This window comes from Syngnathus typhle, linkage group LG6 (genome assembly GCF_033458585.1).
Source record: "Syngnathus typhle isolate RoL2023-S1 ecotype Sweden linkage group LG6, RoL_Styp_1.0, whole genome shotgun sequence".
In the NCBI taxonomy this organism is placed as follows: Eukaryota; Metazoa; Chordata; class Actinopteri; order Syngnathiformes; family Syngnathidae; genus Syngnathus; species Syngnathus typhle.
In genome coordinates, this window is record NC_083743.1 from 15,521,894 (window position 1) to 15,540,534 (window position 18,641).

An 18,641-nucleotide genomic window follows, 5' to 3' on the forward strand; every position below is an offset into this window, starting at 1 on the left:
CTGTAAACAATCGCGTTTCTCAAACTACCTACTCTAAAATGATCGGAACTGAATAAAGTTCGATCTAACACATTGATACTGCTTACTTTTGTTCTCCTTCCACATCGATCCGTAAATTTACTCGAAACATTAACGGAGCAGCCTATTTTGAAATGAAATAGCCTTGTGCATATAGCAGCTATCATTATAGCATTACCCACCCGGAAACTCCCATGAGTCTGAGCTCGCAGACTCCCATGAGCCTCAGCAAAGTGTCGTGGCAGCCCCCTGCAAACAATCGCGTTTCTCAAACTCTCTCCCATAAAAGTGATCTGAACCGTGCTGAACCGAACATTGGTGCTGATTATTTATGATCCTGTTGGATATTGATCCGTAAACATACTCGAAAACATTAACAGAACAGCCTATTTCGAAATGAAATAGCCTCGTTGGGTACAACAGCTATTCAGTGACACCCCCTGACCACGGTTGCCGTAATGCTGGGAAGCGATGCGACCTTGTAATTTACTAATCGTACTAAAACGTACTGAAACATTTTGGCAGAGCGCTGTGTACAACCAGTATGGATCAACAAATTCATCAATTGATTCATATATAAGGCGCTCTGCATTATAAGGCTCACTGTGGGTTTTTGAGTAAATTTTAAGTTTTAAAGTGTGCCTAATAGTGCGGGAAATACGGTAGTACTTTGCTGATGTCTTACCTTCCTCATCATCAGTAATACCCCACGAGGTAAGATCTTGCATGAAGCGCCAGAATGAGGTTGATTGATAGTCATTTTGTGTTTCTTCCATTTTCGAACGATGGCACAGACAGTTGTCACCTTCTCACTCAGCTTCTTGGCCATGGTCTTGAAGCCCACCCAATCCAACCTTATGCAGCTCGACAATCTTGTCTCTTTTTACAAGACAATAGTATATTTTAGGAAGATAATTCTTGATAATTAACCGCAAAGTATAATCCGTTTTGGGGGTAACTGGATAATGTTCACCTTGGGCTATGTTACAATATGCACAGAGTCCAATATGTAGCTCGTACATACTAACAGGGGGTGATGTTGGGTATATTGTCACATGGACACAAAATTACTTCTTTTCATGCTTAAAATGTTCTTTTGCTCTGAATGCATTCTCTGGGTCATCTTCAGAAATGTGACATTAAGCAAGAACTACACAATAGATGTTGACCAACGTTTTTTATGTTAAAATGCTTTTTTTCTGTTTATGTTGCTAGACGCCAACTGTGCTGCTTTGTCAGAACAATGTGAAGACCAGCAGTGCCCAGCAGACATGCAATGCGTTTCGGTGGATGTGACCAGAGGGCGGTATGCATGTCAATGTCCACCGGGCAAACTTGGAGAGTGTGCAGGTGTCAGAAATATTACTTTTATATGTTGTTCTCTTTTGTTACATAATGTAATAATGCACATTGTGGTGTGTCCATGCATGCATGCATGCGTGTGTGTGTGTGTGTGTGTGTGTGTGTGTGTGTGCGTGCGTGTGTGTGTGTGCGTGGGTATGTGTGTGCGTGTGTGTGTCTCTAGGCCATTCATCTTTAAGTTTCTCAGGTAACAGCTACATCAAATACCAGCTTTCAGAGCGACTCCAAACAGAGCTGAAACTCAGTCTGAGAATCAGAACATTGCAGACTAGAGGAATCATCATGTACACTCATAGTGAGCCTTGCACCATGCTTAAGGTATGCTGTCTCCATCTAGTTCCCTGGCCCTTTAAAAAAAAAGATATATCCTCAAAGCAAATTTTTGTCCAAGCATAATAACTCTTGCAGACTCCAGGATTATTCAGGGTGCATTCATCCACAGGGCAAGCCATACTTACTGCCACATACAATATGTTCTCATCTGTGTGTGAGCAGCTGGACGAGGGAAAGCTGTGGTTCCAGCTCAGCTGCACACCTGACACTGCAGGTAGTGACAGTCCCGACATGTTGGGCATCTCTGGCCGGCGGATCAATGATGGCAGCTGGCACACGGTGGCAATGGAGCTCAACCGCAACTTCAGCAGTCTCTCTCTGGATGACAGCTATGTTGAAAGGCGCCATGGGCAAGCCTATGTGCAATTGTTTGCTCCAGACAGAACCATCTACTTTGGAGCAGTGGTCAGTGCATTCTTTTCTGTTTCCTAATTAGTATTACTGTTGTAAACTCACTCAGCATCCACTTTAGTACTTTGACAACTGCAGTCACCATCTTTGATTAAGTAAGGCAGAACCTCATACCATGTTTATGTAATGCAGAATCTGTGACTGTGGAAAATTGTCCCATTTTCCATGGAGTCTATGAACCAATTCAAGACTTAATTTGACCAAGTTTCTTTAGTAATTCAAATAATAAATGCCTACACTTATTTCTTCCATAGATATTTTTACAGCACTTGTTTTGGCAAAGTAAAACAAAAGGGTGGTTTTGGAAGAACACAACAATTTGGTGATGTAGTGCAGATAAAGGGACAACAGTACTCGAATGGGTAGCTTGCCAGCCTCACAGTTCTGATGCTCTTTCTTTAACTAAGTACTCTGATTTTATCTTATATTCCAAAACTATTCAACTATTTCTGAAACGTTCCCATAATGCCACTAACTCAAACTTAGACTTCTTGATTAATTAAAAAAAAGAAAAAAAACACCACACAGACTGTGTTGATGTAAATGTCCCATTATGTTTTACATGCTCTCAATATGTCAACAGTACACCTAAATCTCGATTTTACTCGCTTCGATCCAACGCGATTTTCTGTCTAATGCGGTTTGGTAATGGACCCCATTTTTTATTTCTATTTTTTTTTGTAAATACATTTTCAAGTACCTAGTATTTTAAATGGATGATACAAGGACCGTATGAAGCTAAATGACCAGCGCTTTAACCTTAGCACTACTGATTCGATGAATTTCCGTGACCTATTTAAAGGCGTTAGATAATGAGTGTTAAGGATCGCTAGGATCGTTTTTTTTTAGGAAAGGGGGATGCTGGTGGCAACACCTCACCCATACAGTCACTCACAAGTCAAAGAGCGTAGCCGGACATGTATCTGCTTTATTCTCTTTTCCATCCAATTCACATAGCATCAAATGACTTACTCAATCCGCCTTATATTGTCATCTGCGTATTGCTTCTCTTTTAATAAAATGTCAACAGACTTCAATGTGGGTGACGGACGGCTAACGGACCCCTTCGACTGCCTTACAACACGAGTGACCTAAATTAACGTAACAAAAGACCCCTTCGGCTGACTAAAAACATGCCTTTCTAAAAAAAAACAAGAATTCCTATACAACACGCTATTTGGGGTAAACACGAACCTCAAATTCTGGACCCCAAAGTCCGTGTAAAATCGAGATTTAAGTGTATGCAGTTTCCATGTGTACAATTCCATGGATTTTAACACAAAATGTTCTAATTGTAACATGTACAAAGATCAAAAACCCCTCATTCAAACTGTTCAAACTTATGGCATTTCCAAATTTTAAATTTGCCTCCGTTACCAGCACTACATTTGCAAATGCACCGTGTTTAATTCCTCTAATGTCATGTATTGCAGTCAGCTGTCTCAAGACTGTAGAACAGGGGTCACCAACCTTTCTTAAACCGAGAGCTACTTCCTGGGTACTGATTAAGGCAAAGGGCTACCAGTTTGACACACACTTCTGAAATAGCCAATTTGCTCAATTTGGCTTTGACTATGTGTTATTATTGTCATTTCCAGTTCACGTGTAAGTGTGATTTTAACAAGAATAGCAAAAATACAGTCAAACCTTGGTGTTTGACCACAATCCGATCCGCACGGTTTTCGTGGGTTCTCCCGGCTCATCTCGCGAGGTTCGACCTCCGAATTTTGTTCAACAACCGAAGCAAAAAAATCGCGAATTAGTTGTTCGTAAATAGATGCAGTTCACTGACAAGTGCCGCTATTTGAGCTAATTTTAGAACACTCCTGCGGGCGACTCATGCGGTCCTCACGGGCGACCTGGTTTCCGCGGGCACCGTGTTGGTGACCCCTGCTGTAGAAGTTATGCTTGGATACCCACTGGGTATCGTTGTGTTATTATCCTAACACTTGCCCACGATGGCTTCAGGTGCAGCATCCCACTTCACGCAGCCTCGTTGACTCCCAAAAGGACCCGAAAGTGCTTGAGGGCTTCCAAGGCTGCCTGGACTCGGTCATGCTGAACAACAATGAGCTGCCACTGCAGAATAAGCGGTCACACTATGCTGAGGTGGTGGGACTTACAGAGCTCAAGTTGGGCTGCGTCCTCTTCCCTGATGCCTGTCTGCAGCAGCCATGTCACAATGGGGGAAGCTGTATCAGCCTGCCTTCTGGTGGTGAGTGACAGCTACTGCAGACACTACAACCCAAAAGCACAAGTTGCACAAACTTGTAATGATCAATCAAGTATTTGCTTTTATTTGCATCAGTATATCTGATTGAAACTCATCACTCCATCATGATATTACTTTGCTTAAAGCAAGCCCCCCTCTCCCATATACAGTACAGTATACAATACACGCCATGTGAGACCAATTTAATACCTATACTGAATACAGCTTTTTAGCCATGATGAGGCAAAACAATTGTAAGTCCATTGAATAACATATACAATACAGTAGACATTTTAGATCTCAAGACACTACATCTTGTAATATCGCAGAACTCTGTCAAACCCATCTTAAAACATTACCCATAACAATAACTGGCTTATAGATCATTTCAATTTGACACACAGTTTGGTGGATATTAATTAATATAATAATTATAATTTTAATATTAATAATAGATATTCTTGTAGAACATTGCTTCTGGCTGTTTATTGCCTATACCAGTTGAAAGTTACTTCACACTTAACATAAAACAAAGAAAATATCATAGCCTCCGAAAGCATTCAATAGGGATAACCACAGCGCTCTGAGTGGCGGTGTTGTTGTAAGCAACGGATATCCGAACACTAAGGGTGTCGCAACACATGTAGCCAATATCATAATGCTCAAACTGTATAGTCATTATCCTTCGCAACAAACAAATACTATAGTACTGAGAATCTGACAGAGGAGCTGATTCTTCACAAGATATCCTCTGTCTGTCTTATACTGTCCCCTGGTGGCAAAACATCAGAATGGATATTCCAGGAGAAAGTGAAACAGTTGAATTCTTGTGTACTCACTGTATATTTTTATAGAGTTTGGAGTACATTCGAATCCTATTTTTCTCATTGAAAATGTGTGGGTTGTCCATGCTAATTGTACGGTTTTGGCTTGAGGAGAAGGTAGAAGCAACAGGATTGTGCTAACAGTATTTTGGAACAGAAGAGCACATACTGACGGCCACTGTTTGGGCTGAGTCTGCTTAATCAGCCCGACTATGTCACGGAAAGAAGCGATTACAATCTCCCCATTGGAAATCATTGTACAGACGATCACATAAAAATGTCCAGAAACAGCTATCAATTGGCACCAAAATTAACATGGGCATCTCTACTTATGACAACTTCAACATATCACAAGGATTAGCCTCTCCGTGGCTGATTTAAGAGCAAGAAATGTGCAGGCTCTCTGTAGCTCAAGTGCCTTATCACGTCTATTTGCTTTCACCAACATACACAAACACGACGCGTTTGTGCACAGCATGGGGCTTTATGGAAGCTGAATTGTTCATACATTGTTATATAGTCAAATGAAATTGGTAAGGGTTCTTTTGACTTACATTTACCCTGAAGTCCACCTCCAGAAAACAAAAGCATAATTACCTAAAATCATTAAAAGAACAGATATTGAAAACTTAAACATTAAAGTGCCTTCTATTTATAAATCTACAACTTTTGTAAGTAATGAGAACTACTAAATTGGAAACGCTTAGGCTCTAGCGATATTTTGAACCCTTTTTTGGCCCCACTGTGAAAATCGAAGGAGAGCGCAGAATTATCCGCCACACACAAAGCGGTTTGAGCTGTTGATTGACGATGAATAGATTATTGTTCCTCTTGTCATTTGTTAAAATTACAGCATTCTCGCTCCTGAGACAAGTTCAATGACATTGTGCAACCTATGCTGTCTGCGAAATGGCTGACTTCTTAATTGTTTGGTTCTTTTTTGTGTCTGACAGGATTCTCATGCAGCTGTAACCCCTTGTACACTGGTGGGCGCTGTGAAATCGAGATAACGGCATGTGTACCCAATCCATGTAAGAACGGTGGGATGTGTAAGGCTATCGGCAATGCGTTCCTCTGCAGTTGTAGAAGAGGCTTTATGGGTCTGACGTGAGTATCATGCCAATCAAGCTCTGAATCCTTTAAGAATTTGTTTGAGGGCTGTAACGATTAATTGTGTAACTCCATTCATTTGATTATACATTTAGACCAAGGGTGTCCAAACCTTTTGCAAGGAGGGCCAGATTTAGTAACGTGAAGGAAGGTGCCCGGGGGCCAATATTTTTTTTCGCTTCTCTTCCCTGGGTTGCTAGTGAGACGTCAAACGCTGCACGTTCGCTTGTCTTCCGGGGGGGGGGGGGGGGGGGGATGTTGCTAATGGGAGGTCAAACGCTGCGCGTTCGCTTCTCTTCCGGGGGGGGGGGGGGCTAATCGGACGTCAAACGCTGCGTGTTCGCTTCACTTCCGGGGGGGGGGGGTTGCTAGTGTGGGAACTGAGAAGTGCAACAGAGTTGAGCTCAAGCTTCTTGTGCGGGCCATATTCAATTATGTTTTCAGAATTTGCTGCGGGCCAATAAAAACTGGACCAACTGCGGCTTGTTTGGACACCCCTAATTTAGACAAACAAGATTAAACCATCGACTATAACAGAAGATGATAAATATAAATAAGATGAGAATTAAGTAGATCTTAAATATCTTTAATATTTACTACAAGGCAACAGCACTGTGAATCAATTACAACTATTTGTAGATGAGGCTTTCTAAATCCTGCTGTCCTTGAATCCTTAGTGTATATTTTTTAGGTTCGTCAAAGGATGATGATAATTGCCTATTGCCTTGTCTGTGGTTGTAATCCAAGATTGTTTTTAAAGATACAGACTTTTAATCTTTATTTCATGATTCCGCAATCTTACTTCAGTTCTAAAACCCTGCAATTGAAATCCTCACTTATATACTATTTTAATGAGAATCAACTGAACCTGCTTTATTTAGGGAGGGGGATCTTCAAACAGAACCAACACCTGCAGTATGTGTGCTGGGTCATCTGCCTGCATTCATGGGGGTGAAATTGATGAGACCGACACAGGGATAGAGAAAAACACAGCTGTAGTGATCTAGAGTATTTCTGCACATGGTGGCTTTTTTTTTCTCAATTTAGGGGTAAGGAGAAAGGCTCTTATACATATTTATTCAGTCACATTAAAAAAAAAAAAATTAATTAATTAGGGAAGCATGTTGCATCGGACTAAAACATGGCCACAACCATCACATGCCTGAGGATATTCGAAAATGTGTCAAGATTTTGCCTCCACAAAGTACAAAGTAAACACAGAAAATAATTGATTCACATTAGGTACAAATGGGCTAATCACAATCGAATATCAGCATTATGATTTGCAATTGAAGTTGTATAGTTTTGTGTGCAGATAATAATGATAATAATAATGATAATAATAATAAGTCCTTTATTCCACCTCCGGCCCTCCCTGTGCGGAGTTTGCATGTTCTCCCCGGGCCCATGTGGGTTTTCTCCGGGCACTCCGGTTTCCTCCCACATTCCAAAAAAATGCTTGGTAGGCTGATTGAAGGCTCCAAATTGTCCCTAGGTGCGAGTGCAAATGGTTGTTTGTCTCTGTGTGCCCTGCGATTGGCTGGCAACCGGTTCAGGGTGTCCCCCGCTTACTGCCCGATGACGGCTGGGATAGGCTCCATCACCCCGTGACCCCCGTGGGGACAAGCGGTACACATAATGGATGGATGGATGGATGGATGGATGGATGGATGGATGGATGGATGGATGGATGGATGGATGGATGGATAAGCGCTTTAAAATTTTAACCCAAATGTCTCACAATTTTATTTTGGATATAGAGACTAATTTCCACATATTTATAAATAAAAAAAAATAAAAAAGTAAATGTTTTCTTTCTGTGGCCACTTGGGGGCAATATTACAATGTATATCATGGATCAGTGTTTGACAGGGACGGCTTTTCTCAAGCTATTTATTGATCACACCGTTTTCCATCTATTATTTCATAATGTGAGGGATTGTCAGTTAGTTTGGAGGAATACAAGCTGCCAACAGACTTTTAATATAGTTTATTATTGGTTGTATATATAACCTGGTCTGTTTGATTAATCTGACTTTGTAAAACTTAGTCTTGAGTGTCTCCACCATTGAGTGTACTGTAATTCACTTTTTAACGATGTTGACCTCATTTGACATTAAATGAAGAAATACCTCTATGTCCACCATTTTAATAGCCCCCAAATCTCACTGTCTGATTTTCGTATAGTCTCTGACTTCCCACAGGAAGAATAGGAGCTAAGCAAATTAAATGGAAACAGTGATGATCCTACTCTGACTTAAAATCGTAGTTCTTGTTTGCTTTTAGAAAAACATATATGTAGTAAAAGTCATGATGGAATTGTTTTTCAGCAGCACATTTCTTTCACTAAATACTGCCAATAGGATTGTATATAATTTAATCTCCATTTCATATTGGCCTTGACTGAAGATGCCCCCCAAAAAAATTAATTTGCTTGGTAACACCCAAGGTTATTATAGTTAACAAAAAAGCTCACAAAATCACCTTATTTATATATTTTTTAATCATCATGTTTGTCAACAGTTCCCTTAATTTTAGTGGTTATTGCACCGTTAAATTCACTTAAGCATTAAAGGGACCGATTTTTGGGGCCAGCACAAGTCTAACCCAAAGTGCAATCTAACTGTGTGCATGGTTTGAGTCTTAGAGCCACAGAAATGGGCGTTTGCGCCGTTGTGAGACTAAACACAGCCAACTTGAACCCTAGCTAATTGATGCCCCGCGCCCCGTTTCCTTTAAATTCAGCACGCATTCTACATGGCGGAAGTATAAGGAACTCGCTGGAGTCAGTGCAGGGTGATCATACATTCAGAAGAAATTGTAAGAATATCTCCCCTTACAGATGTTAATTTGGCCACTGAGAAATGGGAACTTTGAGATGATTAAACTCATTTGTGCAGCCCTTGTTATTTATACATTCTACTCATACCAGTTCCTTCCCCTCTTTCCTCCAACCCTCCATCCTGCAGCTGTGAGAAGGATGTGAACGAATGTGACCACAGCAATCCCGAGGGCGAGTGTGAGAATGGTGGGATCTGTGTCAACACGCACGGTTCCTTCTACTGTAACTGCACTGCGGGCTTTGTGGGACAGCGTTGCAGCCTGCGGCCCGTTGTCGTCCCGGACATGCAAGCTGGGCACGCAGTAGTCGGAAAGGAGGAGTTGATTGGCATCGCCGTGGTGCTGTTTGTCATCACCACCCTCATCATCCTCTTCATCGCTTTCCGCAAGAAGGTCTTCCAAAAGAGCTACTCGCGAAACAACTTGTCGCTGATCCAGGACCCCGCCACAGCAGCCCTTCTCAACAAAGCCAATGGTGTTCAGTTTAAGACCCTGCATTGCACAGCAGGAGACCCCATCAATCTTTATTCAGAAACCGGACTGGGGCCCACCGTGGTGGGAGCGGGTGGGATGATGGGACCTCCACAGGTCCCGGTCAGGCCCATGGCATACACTCCTTGTTTTCAGGCTGATCCAAGGGCAACATTGGAAAAGATGGTGGATGGGCGCACAGTGGAACATACAGAGATGAGCACCTTTCACCCAGAGTCGCCACGGATTTTGTCCGGGTCCACCAGGAGGGGGGTTGTGGTGTGCAGCGTGGCCCCAAACCTACCCCCAGTTTCCCCTTGTCGATCAGACTGTGATTCCATACAAAAGAACCCGTGGGACAGTGATGACGGTGAGTGACGGTGATGGTGTTTGTGAGTGTACGTACAGTTGATCTGAAATTCAAATCAGACTACAGATTATGTACACCGAAGTTTGTGAAATTTCAGAATGAACGAAAATGCTTTATAAGAGTTACTCGTGTACCTAATTTGACCTTCTCTTAACTCTTGAATATGCATGTCCAGCTGTTCAATGTTTCAGTTCTTTATGCACTTGCTGTTCTCTAACAAAAAGCTGAGCGGGGGAAAAAAATCACAACTCCTTAACAAAATAGGACACCCAGTTCTAAAATATGCCTTTCTTTGACTCTTCCAGTCTTTCTCTTTCTGCTATGACACTCTAAACTCAGTGGCCACTTCCCTCTGACATTATCTCACTTGAAGCCTTCAAAAGACAAAGTGCTTTTGCTCAAATCGGTGTCGAAATGGTGTTGTGATGTCAAAATGTGAACATGATTAAATACCGAGTATTCTAATTGAGCAAGTATCCTCTCTTTACAGGTAAGATGGTTGACATGGCCGAGGAAATAACTTGTCTCTCGGGGAGCAACAAGGGCAGTAATTCAGAGGTCCAGTCGCTGAGTTCGTTTCAGTCCGACTCCTGTGATGACAATGGTAAGATACGCCCGCTCTCCTTTTCAAGCTCTGTTAATGTTGGTCTTCTAAAATACTTTTGCTTGTTAAGACCTGGACTGTGTCTTTACATTGAAATGCAAATACAAATGCTTTCCCCATGGGTTTCATACATTGGTGAAATGTTTGGCTTGCAATAGAACCCTATTCAAAGACCTCATGTCTCTAGTGTGTCCTTGAGGAGAATAAGGATGAAAGAATGGATGGGGACAGTACAAGACGGGTGAATCGTCAATGAGAAGAGAAGGAGGAATGGAAACATTTACTCCAACCAGAAGCTGGCTTCCCTTGTGTTATTTCCACAGCCAACTGTGTCTCATACATTATTTTTGCGGAGCTGCAGCTCACATAAAAAACCTGCTTCATGAAGTGCACAGCCACAGAATGAGTTTTCAGTGCATGGGGTTGTGCAGCCTTTGCCATAAACAAAATCATTCCTCTACAGCAGAAACCAAGCGTGCGGTTCTGACCCTGTAAACAATGTGGTATTGTTTTGATTGACGAAATTAGCAGTTGAAGTTAGCAATTGTTCATTTTCTATTCATCTAAATTGATTAAAAAGCAATAGTAGGAGCAGCATTATGTTCATTTTACTGTACAATGATGATCCTTCTTTATTATGTTTACTGATGCTTAGAGGTGCCTCAAGTCCTAATGGTAAAATCTTTTCGTTATTCCTGTCGAACTGTCAAATGACATGTCCACAATGTCCTTACTGCTAATATAATATGAAGCAACCTCTACAACTGTAGAATATCTACAGGATGTTTTTTCTTTGCTTCTCACACTGATTTTGTGACACCAAGTACAAGAATATAGTGAACCATCCTGCAACGGGGTTGGACAAACGTTTTGAGTCATTTCTAAAGCACATTATAGTTGTTCCGACAACCAGCCGTACTTCCTGCAGATGAGGGTTTTTAATCTTTCAGAGTGTATTGTATGAAGTGAAGCCTTTATCTGGAGCTTTGCAGATGGCTTTGTGTCTTGGTTTGATTGTATTGCCTTGTTTTCATGACATCACTTCATCGAGAGCCACAATTCTCTGAACAGTTGTGATTCAGAAACGTCAACTTCATAGCCCATTAATTAAAAAGCATTCATTTTGACCAATTATTTCTGACATTTCAAGCCAATATAATTTTGCAGGTGTGTTGTTTTGCTCCAGACTCCTCATTACATTCTCGTTTTATCTTTGATCCCTGAGGCTTTATTTCTCATTTGAAGTGTTTAGTCATTGTGCATGTTTGTTTAGGAGGGTTGTTCAATTTTTATTAGTAAAAGCAAAAATGTGAGAGAAGTCTTCAGGTCAAAGGTTAAAAAGGTAGTCTTCTATTCAGACAGGGATGGCAACTGATAGGATTTTGAGTGGATGTCCTAAACCATCACCATGAATTACTGTCTTCCTTTTTCCTTCCAAAAGCCTCCATAGTGACCGTCATTCGACTGGTCAATGACGCTGTCGACACAATCGAAAGTGAAGGTACCATGTCTCATCCATTTTGCATCTCACCTCTGACTATTCGACTCTTTCTTTCTCCAATTTCTGTTTTTCTTTACACTGGAGTTTGAGGAAAGCACAATTGGAACGGACAAATACGGCACAGCGTTCATCGCTTAAACGCCCATTACAAGTCCCTTTAAAATTAAAGATAGTGGCTCTGACCCCACCACCACGCCCCTCGCCACAACACGTATGCCTTAGAGAAGTAGCAGAACTATGATTTATTTTTGTCAACTCAAGTCCAGCAAAAACGATCATTTAATCGTCAAACGTCTTTGAGACTGTAAGATTTGCAAGTAAGCGTACTTTCATGCTCCCAAATGCTGACAAAATGTATTAATTTGATTTAAATTGTATTATAGATTTTTATTCATAAATATGATTTATTCTTCCTGAATGAGGTGCACTGCCCAAGAACGTTGCCTTTAGAGTCTATTTAGAGCCTCATAATCTGTGATTTTTCTTGTGTTAATAGGATCTAAAAGTATTGGGGCCCTTCAGCATGGACATGTGTGAAAATATGGTTGATATTATGTTAATTTGTAATAGGTCATTGAAATGAGTCACTAGATTTATAATTTATTACCGTATTTTCCGGACTATAAGTCGCACCAGCCATAAAATGCGTAACAAAGAAGTAAAAGACATACAAGTCGCATTTTGGGGGAAATTTATTGGATAAAATCCAACACCAAGAACAGACATGTCATCTTGAAAGACAATTTAATATAAATATAGAATAGAAGCAACACCCGGCTGAATAATTGTACGGTATGCTAATGTTACATGACACAAACAACAAACTGAGATCCTTCCTAGTATGTTAACATAACATATCAAGCAATGGTAATGGTGGCCTCGGGCTTTAATGTATCATGCAAAAGTCTCGTCACAGAAACATACAAATGTTTCAAACCTCTCATATGTTATTCTTCCATCTGACAGTGTCAGTCATGGACCAAAGTCAAACCTTCAACAGAGGTGAAAAATCTATCTACTGTATCTCTCTGTCTCTCTCTCTTTCTGTGTCTCTTTCTCTCTCTCTCTTTCTCTCTCTCTCTCGCTCTCTCTATTTATCTACCAATGTATTCCTCTCCTGTGTCTCTCACCCTCACTCTGTCTCTAAGCAAGGAGTAGACTTAATCTTAGTAGATATGTCTTAGCCAAATGATGACTACTGACGAAACAGATTCATATTTTAAAAATGGCACGCTATCAATCCAACCGTGACGACATTTTGTTTCGGGCAAGATAAGATGACCTACTTTCCATAAAGTTTGTTGCAAGCACCTGACCTTTTCTCTAGGACTAGCATCAGGCTAACATTCCCATTTGACTAACGTACAAATACTGTACTCGGCAATCGCTTCATTAATCATTGTCCGACCGTCCAAACAGACAGAAGGAGTGAGGATGCAATTCTGTGACTTTGATGTGACCAGGGCCTCCAGCTTCACACTCCTTTGTGTTGTGGAACCAATTAAGTGCCTCAACACTCAAAAGTTCTAATCCTCAGTTTTGAAACCAACCAACTACCGTTATCCCTCAAAGCTGAAGAGCTCACCGCAGAATGAGATGATATGGAATTTGACTGGCTAACCGCCTGCACGTCACATAGCCAGGCAGTGACTTTTTTAAAATTGGTCTACTCCTTGTATCTTTTTATCTATAAATACCCAGATTGTCTTTTTATCATTGATAATTCATATGACTCTTCTGAGCTCTATCCCCGCTTCCCTCAACTTGTTGGCTTGGCAGCAGAGGACAATCACTCATTTGTCATCCTTCTTTCTATCTTTCACCCGTCTTGCTTGTCCCCTTACTTACCCGTAGTACAGCCACAGTACTATCATGTTGTTTGGAGTTGTTCCTCCATACCAGTGATTGTAATTGTGTTTAATGACATAAAAGTTCACATTCTCAATCATGAAGCAATTTGCATTCTGATTTGATGCATGTTATTCTTTTTGTTTGTAATTTTTTTTTCATTCAATTTGCTCAATTGTTCAACTGCATCAGTCCAATAATAACATTATATTATTCAATCCAACATTTCATCATAATTGTTGAGAACTTTTCTCTTGAACTCTGAGACCGGGACTCCAGAACTCTGCTAATTTAAATAACACTGATCATTCTTTCAGATGAGCTGCCAATAAAATTTGTTAACGGAAAAGCGACAAGGAGAACCATAATGTGCTGCATGTTTAAATTAAGCCACCATATAAAATGATTCTTTCAAGAGTCAGCATTAGTATTCAAAACCAGAGGTATCATGTAGGCCAGACTTCACTACACAGAGTCTGTGTGTGAGGTTGTCATTTAAGACATTGAAAAGAGCACCATCGTTTGCTTATCTGGGCATCTGGGGGTAATAAGACAAGGCTGATGACAAATAATAAATAAATAGGCGAGGCGCTAATGACAATAGTTTGTCACCTTCATTGTTTTTTACATTTCGAATATTCTATATCCCAGACGTTATCTGACAATTTTTGAGGAAAGCTACATTCTAGGATCCTAGTAATTTGTTTATTTGTAGAATATTCAAATCAACTATGAATTTAGAACAGAAGATTATGGATGTACAATTGTTAAACTAAATTGCACCTTTTTTTTCAAAAGGTAAAGTAATGGACATGTTTTGTTTTTTCTAAATATTTTTGTGTCATTGAGAATGGTCATTTAAAATGGCAAATATTTAGTTTACCGTATTTTCCGCACTATTAGGCGCACTTAAAAACTTACATTTTACTAAAAAAAAACACAGTGCGCCTTATAATGCAGAGCGCCTTATATATGGATCAATTGATGAATTTGTTGATCCATACTGGTTGTACACAGTGCTCTGCCAAAATGTTTCAGTACGTTTTAGTACAACTAGTATATTACAAGGTCGCATCGCTTCCCAACATTACGGCAACTGTAGTCAGGGGGCGTTACCGAATAGCTGTTGTACCCGCGAGGCTATTTCATTTCAAAATAGGCTGCTCTGTTAATGTTTCGAGTAAATTTACGGATTGATATGGAAGGGAAACATAGGTAAGCAGTACCAATGTGTTAGATCGAACTTTAGTCAATTCCGATCATTTTATAGGAGATCGTTTGAGAAACGCGATTGTTTACACTTTGCTGAGGCTCATGGGGTCTGCGAGCTGAGGCTCATGGGAGTGTGCGAGTGGCTAATGCTATAATAATAGCTGGTATACGCACAAGGCTATTTCATGTCAAAATAGGCTGCTCTGTTAATGTTTTGAGTAAATTTACGGATTGATATGGAAGGGAAACATAGGTAAGCAGTACCAGTGTTAGATCGAACTTTAGTCAGTTCTGATCATTTTATAGGAGATTGTTTGAGAAACGCGATTGTTTACAGAGGGCTCATAGGTTATTGGCTAGTGGATGCATACCGCAACCCTAGTCAACCTCAGTTTGTTGCAGTATAGCTTCTATTTTATGCGCCTTTTAATCCGGTGCGCCCTATATATGAAATAATTTCTAAAATAAAAAATTCATTGAGGGTGCGCCTTATAATCCAGTGCGCCTTTTGGTGCGAAAAATACGGTACTCAAAATTTTAAGTTTATGAATAAGTTCAGGTGGATTTATAAAGATAATAATTCACAGTATTTTGGAATTTTTACTTCAGCCTCCAAACTACTCCCTAAAACACGGCAATAATTTTACAGGGCATCCTTGTGTCAACAAATGGGTGATTATACGACTGCCTCGTCAATCAAGGGGATATTTTACCATTTTTTTACATGCTATTCTGACATGTCAAAATGTTTCATGTGGGTGTTTTTAACATGGCTTTTGTGCTGCAATTCCCATGAACCTGTGCATGCTGTAATCTTGCCCCTCAACGGTTTCTTGTGTGCATGCCACAGCAGTGTTCTATTAAGTGCTTGTCATGTAATTGACCTTCACTACCTTTGTGTATTGTTGTCGCAACTGCTTGTGTGTGACACATTGAATGCATATCAATGGCATGTGTACTGCAGAGCTTTGTACTGTGGACAAGAGGGTGTTGGCAGTGCTGACTAATTCCATGATCCTTCACCTTCAGATTCTAGCTTGTCACTAACCGTGTCCTTTTCTACTCTCCAGCATATCACTGGGACACATCAGACTGGATGCCAAGCACTAAACTGTCAGACATCGAAGAGGTGCCAGGCTACGAGGCTTGTCCCGGGGGCATTGCAGTGGGCACCGCTTCACGACTCGGAGGAAGCACTCGTGAATTAGAGTCTGACTACTACCTTGGGGGTTTCGACGTTGACAGCGACTACCCACCTCCCCATGAAGAAGAATTCTTTAGCCGAGACCAATTGCCTCCTCCGTTGCCCGTCGGAGAGGATTATGCAGAGCCCCATACTGCCCTACCTGCTAACTTGCCAGATTCCAAGGCGAGCACCTTGAGTTCTGGTGACACTGGACATCAGCATGGCAGGCTTCATTTCCACCCCAGTCAATACTTGCCCCCCCATCAGATTCCAACGGGGGAGGCAGCACACGGGGACGTCAGTACTTCGGTGAGCGGGGTTGCCTCAAAAACTGGTGACAACGGTGATTCTGTCTCTCTAAATATGCGTCTGTCAATTGGAGCATCATCAGCGTCGGACGTGTCGGCCCCATGTGGGCTGGATGACTCAGAACATGGCAGCAATTTTGATAGTATGGACGAACTGCGTCGAGGGGTCACCATCACCACTGAGTCGCAGCAACAAACAGAGGTGTGATTGATTGTATAGTGACGTCTCATCAAGAAAACACAGTGGTGCAGAAACATCGCCGTATGGTAGGAAAATGCTTTTGAAAAAGTTCCATTGATCGATTAATACAACAATGAGAATATGAAAATGATGATAACATTGTTAAAGCATCATCCATAGTATTTCTGCATTGAATCACACGTTAAAAAAGTCATTCCTTTTTTTTATTTACAGAAGTGCCCTTTGTAATTCCACAGGAAGTCATACGTAATGTCAGAATAATTGGATAGAGAATGTTGAGAAAGATTAATTCACAAGTGATTCATGTTTAGAAATATTATGAGGAAATGTAGAAAACAGAAAGGACAATAATGTAAGTGAAATGATTGTTTGATTTCCTGCTGACTAACAGATGCCAAAGGAGTACTTCTTTCTCGAAACACAGACATCCTCCCCTAATACTGCCTTCCTGTTTTTCTTTATTGCACAATTTAAAGTGCTTGTACAGACTTTGTATGATAAAATAACCTGACTTGTAATCAGGTGTGAGGGGAAAAAATGCTTTTCCTAAGAGACATGTATTTTATTTCATGTGGAATGTGCCCCTGAAACCATGACTAGTATTGTATGAAAGCTAAGGGCTGCTGTTGTTGCTAATATACGTGTACATACTTTCAGTTAAGTTCTGTTATTTGGGACTCACACATCGAGATTCTCCTCTGAAGCACAGTGTCATCATTTATGAACAGTAACATTTGAGTGTAGCTTTACGTATAGAGACCACACAGTACTTTTGGTGTTGTTTAGTTATCTTCTTTTTCAACAGTAAGTAATTCTTTTGTAGGGATGTGTTCCAACAATACAATCCATCCATCACTGTGAGGCCGATGTGCTAACCAGCCGACCACCGTGCTGCCTCCAAAAGCAACCCCCAATATTATATCTGTGCAAATGGTCTGAGTAATGGTCATGTAATAGAAATGCTTGCATTCTTTTGTTTTGTTTTTAGCTAATCATAAATAGGAAGAATTCTACAACAACAACAGTTTTGGGCAATAATATTGGAGCAAACTTACATTAGGTTAGTTTATTCTAGTCAGTGAATGCAAGTCAGATTGACATTTAATATTTACTAATGCAATTATTCACGCACTGCTGGAAAAGCACTGCATCTAGTATTAAAAAAACAGTTTAGACTGATGAAAAGGTACCAAAAGAGATGAATTAATATGCAACGTGAGTGAGAATGTGAATTTAAGATCCTTGTATGTTAGCAACCACAGGGAAACTTAGCTTCAGTAATTGTGTTTCATGAAATTGTTTGCTTTATGATACGTAAGTGATGTGATGCTGTTTTGTTGAGATATTTATGAGATGTTGTGCCACATTCATGAATCCTACGCCTTAGTCACAGTATTGATCTCATTCTTATTCTTAAATTAAACATGCAAAAAATGGCAGTGCAACTGCTAAACTAAAAATGTGAATGAAAACCATTGTCAGGCTCTTTCTACATTCTGTTTTGAATCATTGCTGCCATAGAGTTCAGTTAAGCGAGTTAGACACTTCCTTTGAGCATTTCAGTTGTCGGCCACTTGGCATCTTCACCATCCAGGTATTGACTGATCTAATTAAGCTTAAGGCTTTTTTTTGTAACAGATTTATGTTTGTTAACAAATTGTTGTACAGTGTACATAGCTGTTGTTATAATGCAGATTTTATAGGTATGAATTGTAACCTTTTGTTATGAGAATGTGGAGAAAGAGGCATTCAATTAAATATCGTTCTTTTGATTTCTTCACAATCAGACTTGGATCGAATTCATTCCACATCAATACAATACTACAGA

General features: G+C 40.5%; 1 protein-coding gene across 1 annotated transcript in view; it reads left to right on the forward strand.

Moving 5' to 3' along the window:
- Positions 1-17,763, forward strand: part of fat3a (FAT atypical cadherin 3a) — a 189,749-nt gene extending 171,986 nt beyond the window's left edge. The window contains exons 21-30 of the mRNA XM_061281270.1: positions 1,234-1,368; positions 1,544-1,698; positions 1,876-2,118; positions 4,093-4,339; positions 6,114-6,267; positions 9,240-9,952; positions 10,443-10,556; positions 11,998-12,057; positions 13,024-13,059; positions 16,188-17,763. Coding sequence (XP_061137254.1) covers positions 1,234-1,368; positions 1,544-1,698; positions 1,876-2,118; positions 4,093-4,339; positions 6,114-6,267; positions 9,240-9,952; positions 10,443-10,556; positions 11,998-12,057; positions 13,024-13,059; positions 16,188-16,819 — 2,489 coding nt within the window. The 3' untranslated portion in view covers positions 16,820-17,763. The remainder of the gene's footprint in view (positions 1-1,233; positions 1,369-1,543; positions 1,699-1,875; positions 2,119-4,092; positions 4,340-6,113; positions 6,268-9,239; positions 9,953-10,442; positions 10,557-11,997; positions 12,058-13,023; positions 13,060-16,187) is intronic.
- Positions 17,764-18,641: the final 878 nt, after the last annotated feature.